The 19,500-nt window shown below is 44.3% G+C and overlaps 3 protein-coding genes across 3 annotated transcripts in view; 2 read left to right on the top strand and 1 right to left on the bottom strand.

Moving 5' to 3' along the window:
• Positions 1 to 19,500, bottom strand: part of LOC138622685 (zinc finger protein 703-like) — a 282,664-nt gene that overhangs the window by 220,793 nt on the left and 42,371 nt on the right. The gene's annotated exons all lie outside the window — the stretch shown is intronic.
• arhgap25 (Rho GTPase activating protein 25) lies at positions 45 to 10,958 on the top strand. Its single transcript, XM_069701648.1, has 11 exons — positions 45 to 153; positions 2,549 to 2,751; positions 4,348 to 4,435; positions 4,784 to 4,897; positions 6,019 to 6,223; positions 7,554 to 7,686; positions 7,807 to 7,880; positions 8,193 to 8,314; positions 8,488 to 8,642; positions 9,336 to 9,886; positions 10,285 to 10,958. The coding sequence occupies exons 1-11, from the start codon at positions 90 to 92 to the stop codon at positions 10,469 to 10,471; spliced, it is 1,896 nt and encodes a 631-aa protein (XP_069557749.1). The 5' UTR covers positions 45 to 89; the 3' UTR covers positions 10,472 to 10,958.
• bmp10 (bone morphogenetic protein 10) lies at positions 15,116 to 18,218 on the top strand. The gene is made up of 2 exons (XM_069701466.1): positions 15,116 to 15,509; positions 15,987 to 18,218. The coding sequence occupies exons 1-2, from the start codon at positions 15,116 to 15,118 to the stop codon at positions 17,051 to 17,053; spliced, it is 1,461 nt and encodes a 486-aa protein (XP_069557567.1). The 3' UTR covers positions 17,054 to 18,218.

Here is a 19,500-nt window from a genome sequence, read left to right as displayed (position 1 = left end):
ATGTGTGAGTGTGCATGTGTGTATGTGTGTGTGTGTGTGGACAGGTGTGGGAGTGCACGTGTTGAACCTGAGACACTGACCGGCGGACGATGTCTCTGAAACTACCTCGCAACTGGGACTTCAGCACCTTCAAGGCTGAGACGGCTCGGATAGGTGAGTGGCCGTGCTGCGTTCACTGACGGCCGGGAGTGGATGCAGCACTCACACACTCCACATTACAGACACTTTATGAGCTGTCATCCAAAGTCATCTGAACCGAATCGTCTTCTGCGAAAGTTCTGTTTCTGTTTTTTTTCCTTACGAATTTATGACGTGTAAAGTAAAACTGAAAGGAGTTGTAGAGGTGTCTTATCATCGAAAAATAATTATAATTACTCACATGCTGCATATTGTTTTCTCCGTGTGGGGTCTGTGAGCGTATTGGTTGTTGGCCATTTAAGAAAAATAAACACAAGTCACTGCTATTTCAAATAGAAAATACACCGCTTATATATTCAAACGTCACATTCGATACTTCAAAAAGTGCTTTTTCTTGACTTTAAAGTAACTCCCAGTGGTTGACCCGCCTATGTGTTCATGTGTGTGTGCTGTTATGTATTTGTGCTGCCCGCTGGGTTACGTGTACTAATAGTGTTTGTACATGGCTGGTTTCTCAAGCGTGCGTGGCACAACGGTTGCAACATGCACATCACAGGAGGTTTGCACATAAGCGATGACTTGACTGGATGGATTCTGCGCAGTTCTCCAGCTTTTAATCTTGTCGTGCCATCGGTGGCGCTGGTTGTTCGAGCGTGGTGGAAAGAAGTGGCTTCCTGCAGTGCGTTTATTTCACCTGCCTCGCGTCGGTTTTTATTCTCATGCTGCTCTTGTCTGGTATGAAAGTATGACCCTCTTGTGATTTGAGATGTTTTGTGGACCACGACAGCAGGAATTATTATTATTATTTTTATTTTTTTTTTAAAAATTTTCTACTCTGGAACTTGAGTTCATGAAAGCTTCCAGCAGGAAGCTGATGCAAGAGCTCGGTTTCTGCAAAACTGACTTTGTGGCTTTCAGTGTGTAACTCCGCCAACACTTTGAATACATACGGTACATATATGATGTGCGATGATTGTCTTTGCACAAATCCCACTTCGTCAGTCCTTTGATAAACATCTGAACAGTCAACCGCAAACCTTTTTAGATTAAAGGTTAAATTCAAGGAAGGAAACTATCAGAAACTGATTCTTCATGAACCAGTAAAATCTTGACTTTTTGGTTTTTACATCTGAGTTATCAGAGAAGTTTGACATAACTTCTTCTGACCGTGAGAGCGATATCAATCTTTTAACTCACAGCAAGAATGTCAAAATATCAAACTATTCTTCTCGAACCGAGTTCTTTTTTTAATTTTTTTATAGCCAATTCATCGTGTTTGAATGCTGCCTGATCACAGAAGTACAAAATAGATGTTGATTCTGTCATCAGCTGATGCAGGATCGTGTAAATTCAGGCCTGTAAATACCAACTTTACGTTTCCGCACGTGACTTTTTAAGTCATTTAATGAAATGGCTTGTTAGTTTGAGTTCTGTTTGAAGAAAACTGAATATCACTCTCTCCTGTGTCTGTCTCGACATAAAAGTGTTACTCTTGACGTGAATTTCTCTGCGATGATGGTTAACACATCTCTGCGGGTCCCATCATGAATCGACGGCATGTGTTTGTGAGTGAAGGGCGTGGCGTGACTTCAGCCTCCGTGTGTGGGCTCGACTTCCCACTAATCGAGGGGAGGGTGGTGCTAATTACAATTAGACCAAAAGGCCTCCCCGGGCTCGTAGGTGGAGACCTTCAAAGGCCCCCGGCGACGATGTTTTTGCGGCTTCCTGTTTACCCCACTGCGGCCCTTCTTCTTCTCCTCTTCTTCCTCTGTCATCTTGTCTAACAAGTCACGGTGAATTGAAGGAGAACTGAGAGAGCGGGCCGTGTGTCGGTCCCGGCTATCTCCGCCTGGTACTCGGACCGTCTTCTCCGGGCCACGTAACCTCGGCTCCTTTCATCGCTCCAGCGCATATCAGCCTTTCACGGTCACAAGGGTGACCTTTAAAAAAAAAAAACACAAAAAAAACAACAACAACGTAGGACTTTATTATTGTGTCCGTTTCACTTTTAGTTGAGTTTACAGAGAACTAAAATCTCGGGACTTTTCTGTCTTGGTGTTTTTTTTGTCGGTCAGTTCCTCGCACGTCACTGTTATTTTTGCACAACAATCACTGCTGTATTCATGCAACCTTCCACAGGAAACTGATCAGGTCAGACCAGCAGAGATGTGGAACAAAAAACAGGCCGCAGCGCTGCCGGTCCCTGATAGGCTGACGCATTGTCAGGTCAAAAAAAAAAAAGAGGAAGCGCTCTGCTGTGTAGCCGAGCCCCGCTGATGTTTTGCTAAAGTTTTGCAGCTCCGGCTGTGACACTGCACGTTGAGGGATTGTTTGTGTGTGTGTGTGTGTGTGTGTGTGTTTTTTTTTTTTTTTTTTTTTTTTTACTTCCGTCTGCTGTGTTTTGGAGCAGCACGATCCAAGAGCGTGATACCTGGAGAAGGAGGCCCCGGGCCGGGCTCACCGCGCTCCCCCAGGTCCATGGAGAGGCCTCTGAAGGCCGGCTGGCTGAAGAAACAACAGAGGTCGTTGGTCAAAAACTGGCAGCACCGTTACTTTGTGCTGAGAGGCAGCACACTGACCTACCACAAAGATGACAAGGAGACCACCGTCCAGGTGACAAGACATTTATTCATGCTATTGCATTAATACTCTCCAAAATTACACGATCGTCATCAAAACATTTCCTTCTCTCTATTATACGCTGATGTTTTTCCTTCTTTAAAATGCTGTGACTAATTAAAGCAAACCAGTATTATACTATAACCGCCGTCTGCAGACATCTGAAGTAAGTCTAGTTGGTGGAAATGTTTTGTATCTTCATACACAGTTAAGTCAATAAGAAATCTTATCATTTCCAATCAACACCACAAACACTAAGTGTGGCTAACTGCAGCAGACTTCCTGTAGATGAAACTAACGGGTGCTTGGAGCCCTACAAGAGAGGCCACTATTCACTGATAGTATATTTTTTTATTTTTTTTTAATGTATTTTGCACTTTTATGTGTTTTCTTTTTTGAACAGTTTTCCATTCATATTTGTCACATTTATCAAACATGTAGCTACGACCATACAGTCATACAGTTTTACAAAATTTCCCCTTGCGGTATTAAGAAAGTATCTCTATCTGTCTATTTAGTCCGTTGTCATGGGTTTAAAAGCCATCTTTGTGGGCGTACCCTCCAAAGCTTCCCAGTGTCACACCAAAGCGTGTAATACACCCGTGAGCCCACTAGGGGATACCGTGTCAGTGTCAAGTTTTCCCCCTTCGCCTAAGCGTGACGAGTTTCGTGCTTTAGGCTCATGCACCAAAAGTACTTGGTTCGGTTAAAGAGAAGGTCGTGGTTTGGGTAAAATATATTCGTAAGTAACATTTCGTACGTCGCGCATGTTGCTTTCCATACGATAAGTTCGCATGTTACGCAAGAAACGTAGCTATGTTACTCGGGAAAAATAAATTTTTCGCTTCATGGCAGACTCAAACACCGACACACTTTTTGTGCTTCATCACTACTTCGACCCCGGTCATACATGCGTGTACTTTTCACGCCTCGGCGAGGCTAAACGTGACACTGACGCGCTACCCTCTAGTGGACAGATGTGGGTATTGCACGCTTTTTGTGTGATACTTGGCCGTTCAGAAAGGTGGCGTGGAGATGATAAAACCTTTGAACCCTCATGGAGCCATTCATTCCTGGGATTTGAGGAGGAGAGGCCAAAACCCCTATCGGGACGATCTACAGGGAGAATGGTCACATTTGTTTACTATTATCAACGAACAAAGAAAACACGCTCATCATGTTTGGTCGTTTTCTTTCTTCCCTTTCTTCTTCTTTGAGCCATTTTTTTTTTTTTAATTTTTGACCTATGAGTGGCCTGTGGGTGGAGAGAATGGGAGAAAGAGGAATTGGAAATAACCAAAATGAACTGTATATGCTGCAGTGTCAGCAGTGAACGTTAGTACACCCTGAAACATTTTCATTTTACTGTAAATTGTACATCTGTACCTGCAGTGAGAACAGGCCGACCTTCTTTGACCTTGTCTACACTTTTCTGTAATTCAGAGTGGCCGGTTTACATAAACGGTAACGTGTGGTGCTCCATGAATGAATGTTAAGTCGCAGTAGGACTATCGGCGGTTGGTTCGAAGTTCTGGTTTGGATATTTACGTTTCTTCTGTGTGTTTTTGTGCTCCTGTTTTTGGTCTGCAGGGAGTTATCCAACTGCGCTTCAGTAAAGTCAATGAACTCCCTTCAACCTCAGATGACTCGGGAAAATGCCTCTTTGAGATCATACCACGTAAGCATATTGCTGACCCCTTAAAAAAAAAAAAAAAGGGGAAGCCTGGCATGGATTTTTTTTTTAAATTTAATTATTTTTATCTCGTTTGACCATTTCTTCATCGCCCTTCTTCATCCGTCAAACGCACAACTTTTAATACTCCCTGTAAACCAGTATTTTTAGATCATGAATCATTTCCCGTTCCTGTATCTGCCTGTCTGAGAAAAAAAAAAAAATTGTCTGTATGATAAAAATGTCTAAACTACCAAGAACTGGATAACAATCACAGCTTACTTTGGAAATCTTTATTCAGATCTGACATTTTCTGACGGTGTGTTGTTGTTGTTGTTGTTTTTCCTTTCTAAGGTGCAACTGGAGACAGAGAGCGATGTCCCTACGTGTTCATGGCCAACTCCCAGAGTGACATGGAGGAGTGGGTTCGCACTCTGCGCAGAGTCATCGGAGTACCGACGAGTGGAGGTTGAGTAACGCCGTACATCGTTATGGAAGCTGTGGTCATGTATCACGCTGCGACTGTCATATCTGACTCTAGAAACTACAGCAAGTGTTGAGCGGTTTTTGGGAAAATTCAGTCAATCAGAAAGTCTTTCTAAGAGTTTGATGAGACGATTGATACCCTTTCTCATAACTGTCCTTTACATGTGTAGCTTTGCTTAGCATAAAGAATAGGAATGGGGGGGAAGGGCAAAAGTAAAGCAAGCGTAGAAATAAATAAAGTATGAATAAATAAAAATTTAAAAAAATCTGCTTCCAGGCAACAACAAACAAAGCAGGTTTTGGTTTAGGTGCACTTAGCTTAGCATAAAAAAAGGAAGCATTGAAGTCATTGTACATTATGGTATACATAATAAATAGTCCAGCAAAGAGGCGAGTCCTCTCATGACAGAGAGGAAATGTCTTGTGTTAATTAGAGAGTATTGGAGGTTGGTGGGCAGAGACAAGCTTTAGTTTCAAGTCTGTATGCTAAGTTAAGCTACCAATGTTTTGACTAGGTTCATATTTACTGTAAATAAACTGCAAGTGAATTCATGATTTCCTTAAAGATTTGGGACCGTTCTTTTAAAGTGAATAGAAAAAAATTTTTTTTTAAATCTTCAATTTAACAAATCAATAGTTTAAAGCACAAGTATCACAAATACCATAAAGGCCGTGTGAGAAGCGACACTATTCAATTCAATTCAATTTTATTTTATTTAGCGCCAAATCACAACAGGTTATTTCATGGCACATAACACATTAAAGTCCTTTAACTTTACAACATTATACAGAGAAACCCAACAATTCAACAATTCCCACATAAGCTAAGAGGGAAGAAAAAAAACAACCTCCACTTTAAGGGAGAAAAACCTCCAACAGAGGGAAGGAAAACCTCCCGTTTTAACAGGAAGAAACCTCGGACAGAACCAGGCTCAGGGGTGGGCGGAGCCATCTGCATCCAGCGGTTGGAGTGACGGGAGAGCAGAGAGAGAAAAGGACAGCATAGTGTCATTTTAAACGTGTGAATCTGTCTTTCTTATCACACTGCGAAGGAAACTTCCGGCCAGAGAAGTCACGTCTTTCCCCTCTTTGCATCTCTGCAGTGTTCGGAAAGAGTCTGAAGGACACGGTGACGTACGAGCGGCGCTTCGGGCCTCACATGGTGCCGATCCTGGTGCAGAAGTGTGTGGAGTTCATCACGGAACACGGGCTGAATGAGGAGGGCATCTTCCGCCTGCCCGGCCAGGACAACGCCGTCAAACAGTTCAGAGACGCCTTCGATGCGGGAGAGAGGCCCTCCTTCCCCAGGTGAAAATCACGTTTGCACTGTTGAACGCTGCGTAAACTGAGAGTAGCATTATTCTGGCTTTTGAAATCGCTGGAAATACTGAAGTGATTATAAAGCGGTTTACTCATCACGAGTTGCGTGTTCGGAAATAATTTCTTAAGTCGTCTTTCGATGATCTTAAGAAGGGCACTGCCATAAAAGGAGACGAATGTCCAAACCTCAAACAATCAGCGGCATCCGCTTTACTCTGAGAAAAACGAGGAGCGATGAGAATGACACAGAGTGAGAGGCTGCTAGATTTCTGTCTTCTCAGAGTTGAGGGTGGTACCACATCCTGTTCTGGTAGGCACACAGGAGGACGCCTATTATTACTCAACCTCACAGGCTGCTCTGACAGAGCGCTGTTAAAACATCCATTAAAGTAAAGTACTGAAGTACGAGTGTTCATACCATATGTGAAAATACTCAACTAGAGGTGAAACATGTTTTTACCTGATCCAAAAAGGATTTTAAATAGTTTATTCAGCAAGTTTATTTATCAGCAAAATTCAAAATCAACACAGTTGGAGAGACATGAAAATCTTTCATCTTTAAGAGTAACTAAAGCTGTCAGAGAAATGTAGTGGAGTAAAAAGTAAATTATTTACCTCTGAGATGTAGTGGAGTACAACATAAAACTGCATGACATGGAGATACTCAAGTAAAGTACAAGTACCTTGTACTGAAGTAGAGTACCTGAGTAAATGTACTTGGTTACATTCAACTGCTGCATTTACCCCGTTTGACTGTATTCTAAAATCAAAGAACACAAAGTCATTGAAAGAGGCTTTATTACAAAGTTGAGACATGAGCTTCAGTGTTATCCCCTTGAGTTGTATTCTTGTCGAGTTGTATATTTAGCACCAGCCAAATATACAGAACTCGGCCCGGAGGCCCAGATCTTACAACATCAGAGGAAATCCTGGAGGACTTCCAAAGAAAATGACTTTGTTTACTCAGCATCCCACATGTCGACGCTTTCCTGTAAAACATTTATGACACATGACGGGGAACACGGAGAAAGTTGCATACTTGATACAAACATTTTAACTCCGCAGTGAGAAAAGATGTTTGAATGATGTCAAACAGCATTAAAATGCATGCAGTAGTAGAATCAACCGAGCTTGTATTTAAGATGTCAGAGGTTTCTACATGCATGTAATCAATCAAACTGCATGTCTGTGCTGCAGAGGGAAGGTTCCAGTTTATATCAAAGACACGCCAACTCTGGCACGGCGCCGAGTGGTTTAAGGTTTAAATGTCGGTCATATAGTTTCAGTGGATGATTAACAATGCGTCATCACCCCTCAGTGACACAGATGTCCACACGGTGGCGTCACTACTCAAACTGTACCTGCGGGAGCTGCCTGAACCCGTCGTGCCCTGGACTCAGTACCAAGACTTCCTGGACTGCACCAACATGCTGGACTCCAGCAGCACGGAGGTACACATAAAAAAAAAATCAAATAAAATTTAAAAAAAAAAAGTCTATGAGAGGAAGGAGAGGTCTTGAGATATTTGAAGCGTCCATGTCCTTTAATCTCTTCTCCGTGTGTCCCCGCAGGGTTGGGAAAAGATGGACAAACAAATCGCTCTTCTGCCCAGGACCAACTACAACCTTCTCGGTTATGTCTGCCGGTGAGTGGACGCCGAAGCACGAAGCATCACGGGACGGTCCAGTTAGAAAAAAACAATAACCCTGGTGTCTTCGTGGTTGTAAGGCAGAGACTAACCTTCAGGTCCTTAACCCCATGTCTGACCTTCACAGCACAACAAACAGTCGTGGGTACGAAGGCCCAGCAAGGGCATTTCGTGGAGAAGACACCCCGTTATTGACGTGTCCAAAGCCCCTTCTGGTTGACCACATGAGCCAAGTTCTGTCCGGAGATTAGTTTCCGGGTCCGTCGGTACATCTGTCAGCGGTGTGAATCGCGTCTTTTTCGTTTTCAGGTTTTTGTTCGAGGTGCAGCTGCAGTCCAAGGTGAATAAGATGAACGTGGAAAACCTGGCGACGGTGATGGGGATCAACCTGCTCAAACCTCAGATAGAGGACCCCATCGAGGTGATGAAGGGTGAGAAACCACGTCGGGCCCTTTAATGTGCTGTGAGATACGGTAGAAGCACGGTGAACTTCAGTGTTTTTTTTTTGTTTTTTTTTTCAAAAGTCCAAAGATTTGCATAAAAGCCAAAAGATAAGACATTTCGATCGTTATCGTTTCACGTTGGTGTTCGTTTTTCTTCGCAGCGACTCCTCAGATCCAAAAGCTGATGACTGTGATGATCAGACAGCATGAGAGACTGTTTCCGCTCTCCAAAGACGTGCCCCCCTCCTCCCCTTCAAACAAGGCCGAGAGCCAGAAGAACACTCCCCGAAGCTTTGTGGGCTGGGAGTCTTCAGAGGTACGAGTGGCTGATTGCGCAACATGAGCCTCTGTGAAAGGATTTTTTTTTTTATTTTTATATGTCCTGCTTTGACACCGAGGAGAATAACATTATGAAATCGTGCTTTGTTATTCTGCAAGCGATCGAATGGCCAATGAGGAAAAACATGTTCTAAAATATCTAAATCACAAGGGTCCAAAATTCAATGTGAATTTTTGATAAAATAAGACTGAATGAAAACCCCACGTTCGTAGACAATTAAGTTTGTCACTAGATCAATTTTAACAAATAAAGTTGCATATGTTTTTGTCAGTATCAACAGATAATGGTTCAACATTTTGGTAAATATGTGTAGTTATTTTATTGCTGTTAGTTAGGTGAAAAGATACCATTATTAAAATCTATAAGAGTGGAGTAGGGGACGGTTAGCTTAGCTGCCTGCTCCCTTTACTTCTTTAACGCACAGACACTAGATTTTAGTTTTCTCATCAAACTCTTGGCTAGAAAGTGAATATTTTATGGTATTTAAAATACATTGTTAATGGAGAATCTTTACATCTCCACACACAGTCTATGCCAGCATTAATAGCTTCTGCCATTGGTACTAATAGTTCCTGTGTGCTAACTTTTAAATGCCGTCATTAAATTAACATTTGGTTATTTATTTTTTTTGGACTCAATCCCAGTTCTGTCTGTTCATCTTTTTCTCAGATGGGTGATGCATCTCTGTCTGAGTCTCCAGAGGAAGAGGAGGACACCGACAGTCCAGGTCCCGCTACAGGAAACTGCAACCCCCGAACCGTCCAGAAGGAGCCTCCTCCTTCTTCTTCAAAGGACGAATGGCACGAAAGTCCCCGCAAACGCACTCAGACGCTGCCCGTCTTCAACTGCCCGCTCACCGGGATGGCAGCCAAGGCCGACGCCCTCACCAGGTGGAGCCGCATCCACGAGAGCGTGGAGGAGAAGAGCGGGACGTTGTCGGAGGACATTTTTAAAACCCTGGACCTGCGGAATTCGGGGTTGTTTTTCGGGGGCTCTCAGATGACTAACAAGGAGGGAGAGGGTAGACTCACTGCCCGAAGGGGAAGCGACAACACGGGTGCTCCTGCCGCTGCCGCTGCCTCCCAAAAACCCAATAGTGCCCCCCGGCCCGTCAGGGTGCTTTCCCATCAAAAGAGCGCAGACGTCCTGACGGCGAGCGGCTCAGGTCAGCAGGTCAACAGCGAGGCAGAACAGAAGAAAGAGCAGCAGCCTGTCGACTGGTGAGTCACATTCACCAGCCGTCCCATGTCATACACACCAACTGATATCACTCTTAAAGGTACTTCTTTTATTAAAATAACTCTTTAAAACCAACATTTAACCATGTTTACTGCTGTAAACATCACTTTAAAAAAAAAAAAAATGCTCTTCTCTTATCTTAACAACCTTTTCAGTGAATGAAGGGTATAAAAGGGTTTTTGTTATAAAACGCAAGTCAGTATTTTGACAAAATGAATGAAAGGAAATTGAATCCCTAAAAACTTCTCTAAGCACATTGTTTTACGTTGGTACAATTACACTGAAACCTGTTTCCAGAACCGTTTTTTTTTTTTTGGGGGGGGAGACTTTTTCTCCTGTGAATCTAAACCCTCCTTGTTTTCGTATTATCGCTCGTCAGTTTGCAGCAGGAGAACAAGGAGCTGAAGGCCAAGGTGGCGGAGCTCCAGTCTGCTCTGGAGGTGGAGCGCCGTCGTGTGGCCGATCTGGAGATCTCCCTGAAAAATGCAGAGCGCAGTCGAGACGAGGCCCAGAGACGCAAGGAGGAGCTGCAGAGGGACATTCAGCAAAAAGACAAAAAAAAGTAAATTTGCGACTTGTGGATTTATGACCGCCGTTAAAACTCTGCAGAAGTAATTTCACAGGAGCTGCGGGTGGGAAAAAAAATACTCCCGTATTTGACTCGACGTCATTTCTGGATGTTTTCCATTTAAGCTCTGTTTGGTCCTGAAGATAAATAATTGGCTCATTTGTTTGTGCCTGTGAGAAAAGTTTGTTCAGAGGACATTTAAATAGGCTTTAAAATTCACATTAGAGACTTTTAGCACAAAGTGCTGCAGGAGCCGTGTCACTGTATATGAGCCATACAGGATACAGAGAAGGAAGAATCGCATCTGGAATGAATGAGTTGTTGACGTGGGAATGCAACATCAGCTCTGCTCGAAGCCTTTGATCAGAGGACAGCTGGATGTTGGATAATATCATTGGCGGACAATACAAATGCTGTGTGTCATGTGGACGTCGTCATTTAGTGTTTCATTTCAGTGGTAAATTAATAAAACTGCACAAATCTAAGTGGTTTTTGTGTGAATGCATGAAATACTTTTACTCCACAAAATTGGAAATTCTGACCTGGTGACTGCATGAGCCCGGAAATCATGAAGACTCTTTCGGGGAACTATTAAATTTCCTGACAGAGCATCCTGTTATAGGTTAAGTATATGTAAATCATACAGCTTTCTATACATTCCTCTAAAAATGCAGGTTTTTTTTATTTTTTTTTATTAAAACTGCACTAATCAATGTTATTTTTAATTTCACTTTACATTTGAAAAACTAGATGAAGCTGACAGGTGCCACTTGGTACAAACTTTCAGAGAATTATCACTGGATTCTTCAGCTCCCTTTAGCTCAGGGCTATGACACATTATAGACCCTTTCAGCTCATTGTTTCGGATGTCGGGCCCAAGCGGCAACCCATTGGTTTGTGAACTGACATTTTGAAAAAAACAAAACAATTTTGAGCCAGAAGTTACCATATTTGTGTAAATTGGAGAAGGAGCGAAGGGGAGGTCTGACTGCACAGAGGCCTGTCAGTCAAACTAGACACGCCCCCAAACACACACCCTTCAGAGGCAACCAACAGTAAACAGCTTTTTTCAGCCCACAGCGACCTAGGTGGTGATCATAGTGGAGAAATTAGCAGCTAAACAACGTTGTGAAGTCTCAGATGAATCTGGTCTGGTCTGATTGAGTGGAAACCAATAAAAAGGGGGCAGGGAGCTCAGATCTTTTGTTGAGTCCTGATTTTTTTGGGCTTTATTGGTCTTAGGATTAGTTTTGATGTTGGCCTAGTTTAGAGGGAAAACACCGGATCCGATGACTCTTTGTAGGTCGGTCTGAGTGGCTTCCCTTCTTTAGTTAATTTTGGCCGGCCCATCAGCTTTCTGTTGTTGGTTTTGGATTATTATCCTTATCTTCTTTTTATTTTTGTAACAAATTGAAAGCACCTGCTGCAGCTTGACTCTTTTGGTCACGTTGGATCAGATCCACCCCCTCGCTCCTCCACAGCTCGTCCAAACATGCTAACTTCTTGCTCCAGAAAACCAAGATGGCGGTGGCCAAAAAGTCATACCCTAGACTTTTAAAACGACCCTTCATCAACCAGCGGCTGGGTTTTCCAGTTGCTCAAGACCTTCATTTTCCTTTGGACATTAAGGTAAGATGCAAATGTATCCAATTTTTGTGCCACTGAAATTTATTTCACCAAGAAAAGGCATACATAAAAACATGAAATAAACAACAGCAAAAAAGCAACAAAAGTGCAATGAGGGACAAAGACCCAATTAAATAAAAGGCAGATTTATCGCATCTTAAAGCTGTCGACAAATGCTCGAATGACATCTAAATCATTTGTCTTTACAACATTAGCTGCAAACAGTTTTAACACACATGCTGCATCATGGGAAACGTCTGTCCTTCAAAATTTAACTGCAGCAGCACAAAATGTGTACTCTTCAAAATAAAAGTGGGACTTCTTTTTTTTCCCCCTAAACTTTTGTTAAATCACAGACAAACCATCGAACCACTCAAAGCGGCCCACTTATGGGTTGGGACACACCAGTTGAGGACCAATGACTTGGTGTATATTCCCTTCAGGAGTTAAAGAACAAGTCAGACGTGAAAAGAGACTAAATATTAATAACGAAAGAGTGATCAGTATTATTTTGGTTTCCCACCTCCCAACATGATTTTGGTTTTTGCCTGGAAATACATTCGTTATTCAAATGTACTTTCATCGTAAAAACAAAACACTGGAGGGGAAACGGGTTGAAATCATAAACTTCAGAAATTGTATATCAGCACAAAATATTGTCTGTTAGAGAGGTCAGTCCAAAAATAACAACTCCATAAGTCTCCACATTCGTCCCACTCTGAGGCCCATAATGAACGCCACATGCAGGGGCCTGGCTGTGTGTGCGCGAAAAGGACAACGCCACTATCAAAACCTTCCGAAGGCCATCAGGAAGATGTGATGGTCTGTTGCCGCGGGAATTTAACAAAGCGGCAGATAACAAGCAGGTCTGTCAACCGTCAGACTGGCAGATGAGTGGCAGAGGCAGGAAAAAAGCTCATTCCTTCCCGTCTATGTCACGCACCAAAATCAGGAGTGTATCTGCAGGTCACCCGAAGAAGCTCAGGAATGAAGGACGGCTGTGTGGTGGAATGAGGGTTTCAGGTGGCATGTATGCAGATCTGCCGAGGATCCACCGTGAGCCCTTACTTATGTCATCTCTCTCTGCTCTGCCAACCGGTCGAGGCCGATGGCCGCCCACCTGGAGGTTTCTTCCTGTTAAAAGGGAGTTTTTTTTCCTTCCCTCTGTCGGAGGAGTTTTATTCCTCCTAGCTTACGTTGGAATTTTTTAATTGTTGGATTCCTTTTGTAAAGTTCTGTTGACTGTTGGAGCTATTAGTTGTATTTACTAATTAAATCCATATCTATTTATTTTGTTGCTGTTTTGAACAGTATAGATTCACTTGTTGACGACGTTATTAATATCATTACTTTAATTAATTGGAGTAATTGCTGATGCTTTTATTTTGAAGGCACCGGTCAGCTCGAGCACCTCAGGTGAATCTACACATTTTGGTATGCAGGCAAAGCCTGGGCAGGCCCCGGGAAAGGTTCATGTTTGTTTTTGTTTTTTTTACCAGGTTAAGGGAGGCAGCAGACGTTATCGTTTTCTTTGTTTGCTCGCTTGAAACGATCAAATAAATCCTCTGAAAGGTTACGCTTGCCTAATGGAATGTTTTCCCTACGTCCAGTTAGTTCCTCTGTGCCTCAGTGACCGTTTGAATTTGAGCTTTGAGTTATTTTTGTTGTTGTTAAGTCAGGACAAATTGCCCCTACACGGACTTTAATGTGTTACGTGCCACGAAATAACCCGTGTTGTGATTTGGCGCTATATAGATATAATTGAAGTTGAATCGGAGCATCTCGGACCTGGTAGCTGTGCCAGTCCGCTTTAACGTGTAGATTCGGTGACGACTTGTTGGATGGCGTCTTCGAGTTTCTCATCACCTTTGACTTTTAGCTGTCTCTCTAATTGAGATGAATGTTTCTCGGAAATTGCCCCTGATGAAACCTTGTGAACGTACATCATCTCTCCTTCTTGCGTTGCATTTTGAAGAAGCTTCTTGTGCCCACGTGTCTCATTTTAAACATGGTGTCCACTTACCAGAGGAGGAAGTACGTTTCAGCGAGTACAACTGACGGGTTTATCCTCCTTTTTTCTAAATTCTTATTTTGTCCAACTCTTTTGTTCTCGTGAGCATCTTGAAATGTCCTGAACTCGATATCTTTGATCCTCGATCGTTACCGCCTTTACAGCTCATTGCATTTCAATTTCATTTGGACACGCGTTGCCTTAATAGATGCATCCTGTTGCACTCAACGATATCAACGGACCTGTGGTGTACTTTGTCAAATAGAAATGGTCAATGGAGCCTAGACAGCAGCTCGCAGAGCTACACCATTTACAAAGCAAATAAACAAATGAAGTATATCGAGCCCGGAGCACCCACCCAAACAAAATAGCTCTTCCACAAGGAAGAGGCTACAGGACAGTGTTTACAAAGTCCTCATTAAGGAAGTTGTGAGATAACACACTCATGTGCATCACACAGAGTTGAAGGGAAGGCACGCACGCACGCGCGCACACACACACACACACACACACACACACACACACACACACACACACACACACACACACACACACACACACACACACACACACACACACACACCAGCAAAGAGACCATAAGCACTGAGCAATGCAGAGCCCACCATATCATAGATAAGGGGACAGAAAGAAAGAGCAGAGCACAGAGAGAGACTGACAGAGGAGAGGACACCACAGAGATGAGTCGAACGGGCGACGGCAAACCTCGGCCACCCTGTCACCGGAACTGCAGCCCCGTCTCAAAGGACATCAAAAGGTGTGCGTGAGAATAAATGCTGTGAGATCTGGAAGAGAGCGTCAGGAATACACACTCCCGGCGGTCGACGCAAGGGTCAGCAGCTCCTGCCAAAACTTTCTGAGGCTACAGATGAACTGACCACAACTTAATCAAACCTTTGGATTAAAGTTTGCAATCATTTGTTGCATGAGCTCATCCGAAGGCAACCCCAGAGGGCATAAAGTAGACTGCTGCAGATTTTTTCTCCCATGGCGAGCATTTGGGTCTCTCAACTGGGAACCATTTGCAGCTCCAAGACTTTGCTCTTGCTGTTTTCCATCCTGCTGCTGCTCCAGGGGCCTCTCTGTGGAGGGGGCAGTCCCATCTCCGACACCCACCAGAGGCTCGGGGACGGACATGGAGGGGTGTTGGATCTTTCCATGCTGGAGCAGGAGAGCAACATGGACATGCAAAGCCTGATGGAGAGCCTGAAGGAACAGTTCCTGAGGACTTTCAACCTGTCCGGCTTGGGTCCCCCTCCTCTGCCTCCTGGAGGTACGCGAGAGGAGCCGCCCGAGTACATGATGGAGCTCTACAACCGCTTCGCTAACGACCGCACCGCCATGCCCACTGCCAACATCATCCGCAGCTTCAAAAATGAAGGTACAGTTCTAAAAGCTATCATGATGACCCCGATGATAATGTAGATTCATTAAAAAAGTAGTTAAAAAACCCATTTTACTTGTTTACATGTTTTCTTCAATCATAAAAACTTGAATTGTATTTACCTGATCGCTTCCTGATGTCTAAGGCCAGGATATACGAGAACTGAAATTTAGAATAAGTATCTTCTCGCATATATGCAAAAAATTTTAAGGAGACTGTCGCTCCAAGTGAGTTTAGCTAAATAAATCTCAGCACCAGAAAACACCCTTCTTGCTACTTCTCTTTGCAAAACAATGCTAATATCAAAATATTACTGTTATTCTGATGTGGTACACTTTGCAAAAACAATGTAATATAGTAGTTAAATCGTGTTTTGGGGGGTAGGACTAGGGTGTGTTGCGCAACTCGTCTCGTTAAAAAGATGATCCAAAATGGACAAAAGATTAACGTTCCCTGTTTATTTCCCTTCCCCAGATTCCTCTCCGAGTGTTGTGGGTGTTGGAGGAGTGAGGCGCCACCCACTCCTCTTCAACGTGTCAGTCCCCCATCACGAACGCATCACCGCCGCCGAGCTTCGCCTCTACACCCTCGTCCAGACCGACCGCCACCTCTATGCCGGTGTCGACCGCAAGGTCACCATCTACGAACTGGAATCGCACGACGGGGACGACAACCTGACCGACGCGAACGCCGGCAGAGGAGATACATTCGGAGGGGGAGAGGAGCGGGTCGAGCTGGTGGAGCTGGCGTCACGCCAGGTCTTCAACACAGATAACGGTTGGGAGGCTTTCGACCTCACTGCCAGCGTTCAGCGCTGGCGCAAGTCTGACCACGGCACCACGCACCGGTTGGAAGTACACATCGCCAGCATCGCTACTGCTGATAACGTTCAAGGTGTGATGGAAGACAACAAGGGCAGCAGTCCGGCTGAAGGAGACATGAAGATCGACACCAGCCCCGAGGAAAAACACAAACCCCTGCTGATTGTCTTCTCCAACGATCAAAGCAGTGATCACCGCGACGACAAGCTCGAGCTGAATGAGATGATTGACCGCGAAACCTCCAACATGGTTCCGCAGAACGACTTGGGGACTGGCCTGAACGGGCTGTGGGGGGACCTGGGAAGGGACGAAGAAGGAGAGCCAGACGAGGAAGACCTCATCCAAATGCGCTCCAATCTGATCTACGACTCGGCCTCCCGCATCCGCCGCAACGCCAAGGGAAACCACTGCAAGAAGCAGTCTCTGTACGTGGAGTTCAAGGACATCGGATGGGACAGCTGGATCCTGGCACCCACCGGTTACGACGCCTTCGAGTGCAGCGGCGTTTGTTCCTTCCCGCTGACGAAGCACGTCACGCCCACGAAGCACGCCATCGTGCAGACGTTGGTGAACATCAACAGTCCTCAGAAGGCGGCGCGGGCGTGTTGCGTGCCCACCAAGCTGGACCCCATCTCCCTGCTGTACCTGGACGACACGGGCGTGGTCACCTACAAGTACAAGTTCGAAGGCATGGTGGTGGCCGAGTGCGGCTGCAGATAGTCCACGCTTTCAGAGAATTGAACTCTTCAAAAAGTCTTACAGTGAGGGGAAGGACACGAAACTTAACGATAAGCTGAGAAAAGGAGACGAGTCAGGGAGGCCTTCGGCGAAAGAGGAGGACAATCGTTGGCATCTCTTTAAGGGTGACTCGGTGAGACTGGAAGTGTGCGTTCAGCATTCACGAAACTGTGTGCACTCCAAATGAATGAGAGTGGACAGATATATATTTTGTACCGCCAGCCAGAAACGAGTTTTTCACGTTGTTGCGATCGGTCAGCCGGTGGAGAGACTCGAGAGATGTGCAGCAGATCTACAGTCGTTGTGTTGTCATGGTCGCCCAAAGAGGCACAAGACTTCCCAAAGATCCAAACCCATCCTCCAGTCTGTGCGGCCTGGTGGGAACTAGCGGGCCTGTTTTCTCCCTCCCTCTCCCTTTCCCCTGACTTCTGTCTCCCTCTCCGCTTATCTCTGGCCTCCCCACTCGATGCAAACACTAATCAGCACTTCATGTGCCGCGACGCAGCGAAATGACCTCCCTGAGGCGGACCTGACAAGACATGAACTCTGCGGGCCCACCTCCTGCCTCCTGCAGCCTCCTGATACATACAGGCACTGTGCAGGCATCCCACTGGCAGGGTTATCTGTCCCAACCCCATTTCCCACTTCACATGCCTCCTTTTCCACTCCCCGACGAGCTGCAGCGATAGCAAGGTGTCGGCGGTTGAGAAACATGTACGCCACTACTCGGCTCGGAGAACTTGAAGCCGTTCTGGGCAGTTTGTTTGAGGTGGTGGGACAGGACCACATTCCTAGGTAACAGACAATTTTAACTGGCTCAACTCACTGACCCAGCACCGTGAGCCCCGAACATACCTCCTTTTTATTTAATGTTAACAGAAATCAGGAGTGGAAAAGAGGGGGACGCATTGATGTCACAAATACCCAATGGAAAAACACTTATTTTTCTTTTTGTTATATGTCTTTTGATACCTCTGCTGCTTGTGTCAAATAAGAGACTATTTATTGTTCTAATTTATTAATTTTTACAACAGAGCAGATAAATATATATGTAAATTTGTAAGTTAGTGTAGAGCAAAGGGTTTTGTAACCATGACAATGCATTTGCAGCACAAAAGGAATTTTGTTGGGAAGAATAATGTTAATTTCTAAGACAATAAAGAACAATTACTCGACAAATTGCTGATTTTTATTGTTTCAGACAGTTTGCACACTTTTTTTCAGGATTATCTCGTAAATATTTGGAGCTAAAATGCCTCACCGACATTGTTTGTCACTCTTAATTGTACATGATCTATCTAAGAAGCTGCAAAACACGACACAATGCTTTGCCGACATTCAGATCATACAGTCCAACGGTATCAGCTCACGGGTCACAGTTCATGCACAACACACAAACATAGACCCATGGGAAAATGAGTGGAAGACCCCGCTAATGAACAAAACGGATGGCCTCCTGCTTACATTGACAGCTCGCAGGCTGCAGATCGCTGTGATGGAAAACCTGTTGGAGAAGAGCAGATGTGAACAAAAAGCAAACGAATATCTGGACTCCACCATCTCTTGTCCGTTCTCACAACATTTTCTATGAAACCAGACTGCAGGAGCATGGTGTTGTTCTTTTTTTTAATGTACCAACGCACACGAAAGATGTAAATAAAGCATGCAGCTCTGAAATGTGTAACGCTAGAGCTATGGATGTGAATTGGATTGAATATAGAGTAGACGGTGTGACTATTGGAGAAACGACACACAGACACAGCTAGCAATTTCACCTGTTTGTAGTCATTATGCTAAGCTAAGCTAACTAGCTAAAGCATCATACTTTACAAACAGATGCGAGTGTGGTATCGATCTTCTCGTCTCGCTCTTGGCAAGAAAGCAACATGCGTTATTATAATTGTTGATTTGTAGGTGTTTACTCTTGTAAAAAGTTTACTTTGGGTAAATAAAAATTATGCAATTGTTAAACAAAAGTTACATTGTTGCAAAAGTAGTGATTACGTAACGCTTTGGCTGCTTTTTGGTGTCCCGGCTCTCCAACATGGAACATTTTATTCATGCTGCTGCAGTCTTTGGCAGCAGCCAACAAACAAATGCGCTGAGTTGTTTCAGAAAGGAAACAAGTCGAGCACTGACAGACCTCTCGTAGAAGATGAGAGCAGAGGTCGTCTAAAAATGGCTGCAGACTAGAGAGCAAGAACCTCAGTTACTGTGACAACAGGCGGTCTCGGCTACGTGGAGCTCACTAATTGAATATTTACAGAACGGTGGGAGAAATATGAATCTGGCCTTTGTCACCGAATGGCAAACTTTCAGTGGAATATGATGAAATAGGAAGTATTTAGTCTGGTGATAAGGACTGCCGCAGAGCGCTCTGTGCTTCTTCTCCCTCTTGTTTTGATTTAGCCTCATCAGTCAGAAGAATT

This window comes from Brachyistius frenatus, unplaced genomic scaffold (genome assembly GCF_029030835.1).
Source record: "Brachyistius frenatus isolate BFR_SWC_R1_liver_20210118 unplaced genomic scaffold, ASM2903083v1 Contig_37, whole genome shotgun sequence".
Taxonomy (NCBI): domain Eukaryota; kingdom Metazoa; phylum Chordata; class Actinopteri; family Embiotocidae; genus Brachyistius; species Brachyistius frenatus.
Note: the sequence above shows the minus strand (reverse complement) of the source record. Positions and strands in the feature narration are given on the sequence as shown.

Coding starts and splice junctions, on each gene's coding strand:
- arhgap25 (XM_069701648.1), top strand. CDS start 90: ATGTCTCTGAAACTACCTCGCAACTGGGACTTCAGCACCTTCAAGGCT. Junction 8,315..8,487: donor CCCCATCGAGGTGATGAAGG/GTGAGAAACCAC, acceptor TTTTCTTCGCAG/CGACTCCTCAGATCCAAAAG. Junction 9,887..10,284: donor GAGCAGCAGCCTGTCGACTG/GTGAGTCACATT, acceptor ATCGCTCGTCAG/TTTGCAGCAGGAGAACAAGG.
- bmp10 (XM_069701466.1), top strand. CDS start 15,116: ATGGCGAGCATTTGGGTCTCTCAACTGGGAACCATTTGCAGCTCCAAG. Junction 15,510..15,986: donor CCGCAGCTTCAAAAATGAAG/GTACAGTTCTAA, acceptor TCCCTTCCCCAG/ATTCCTCTCCGAGTGTTGTG.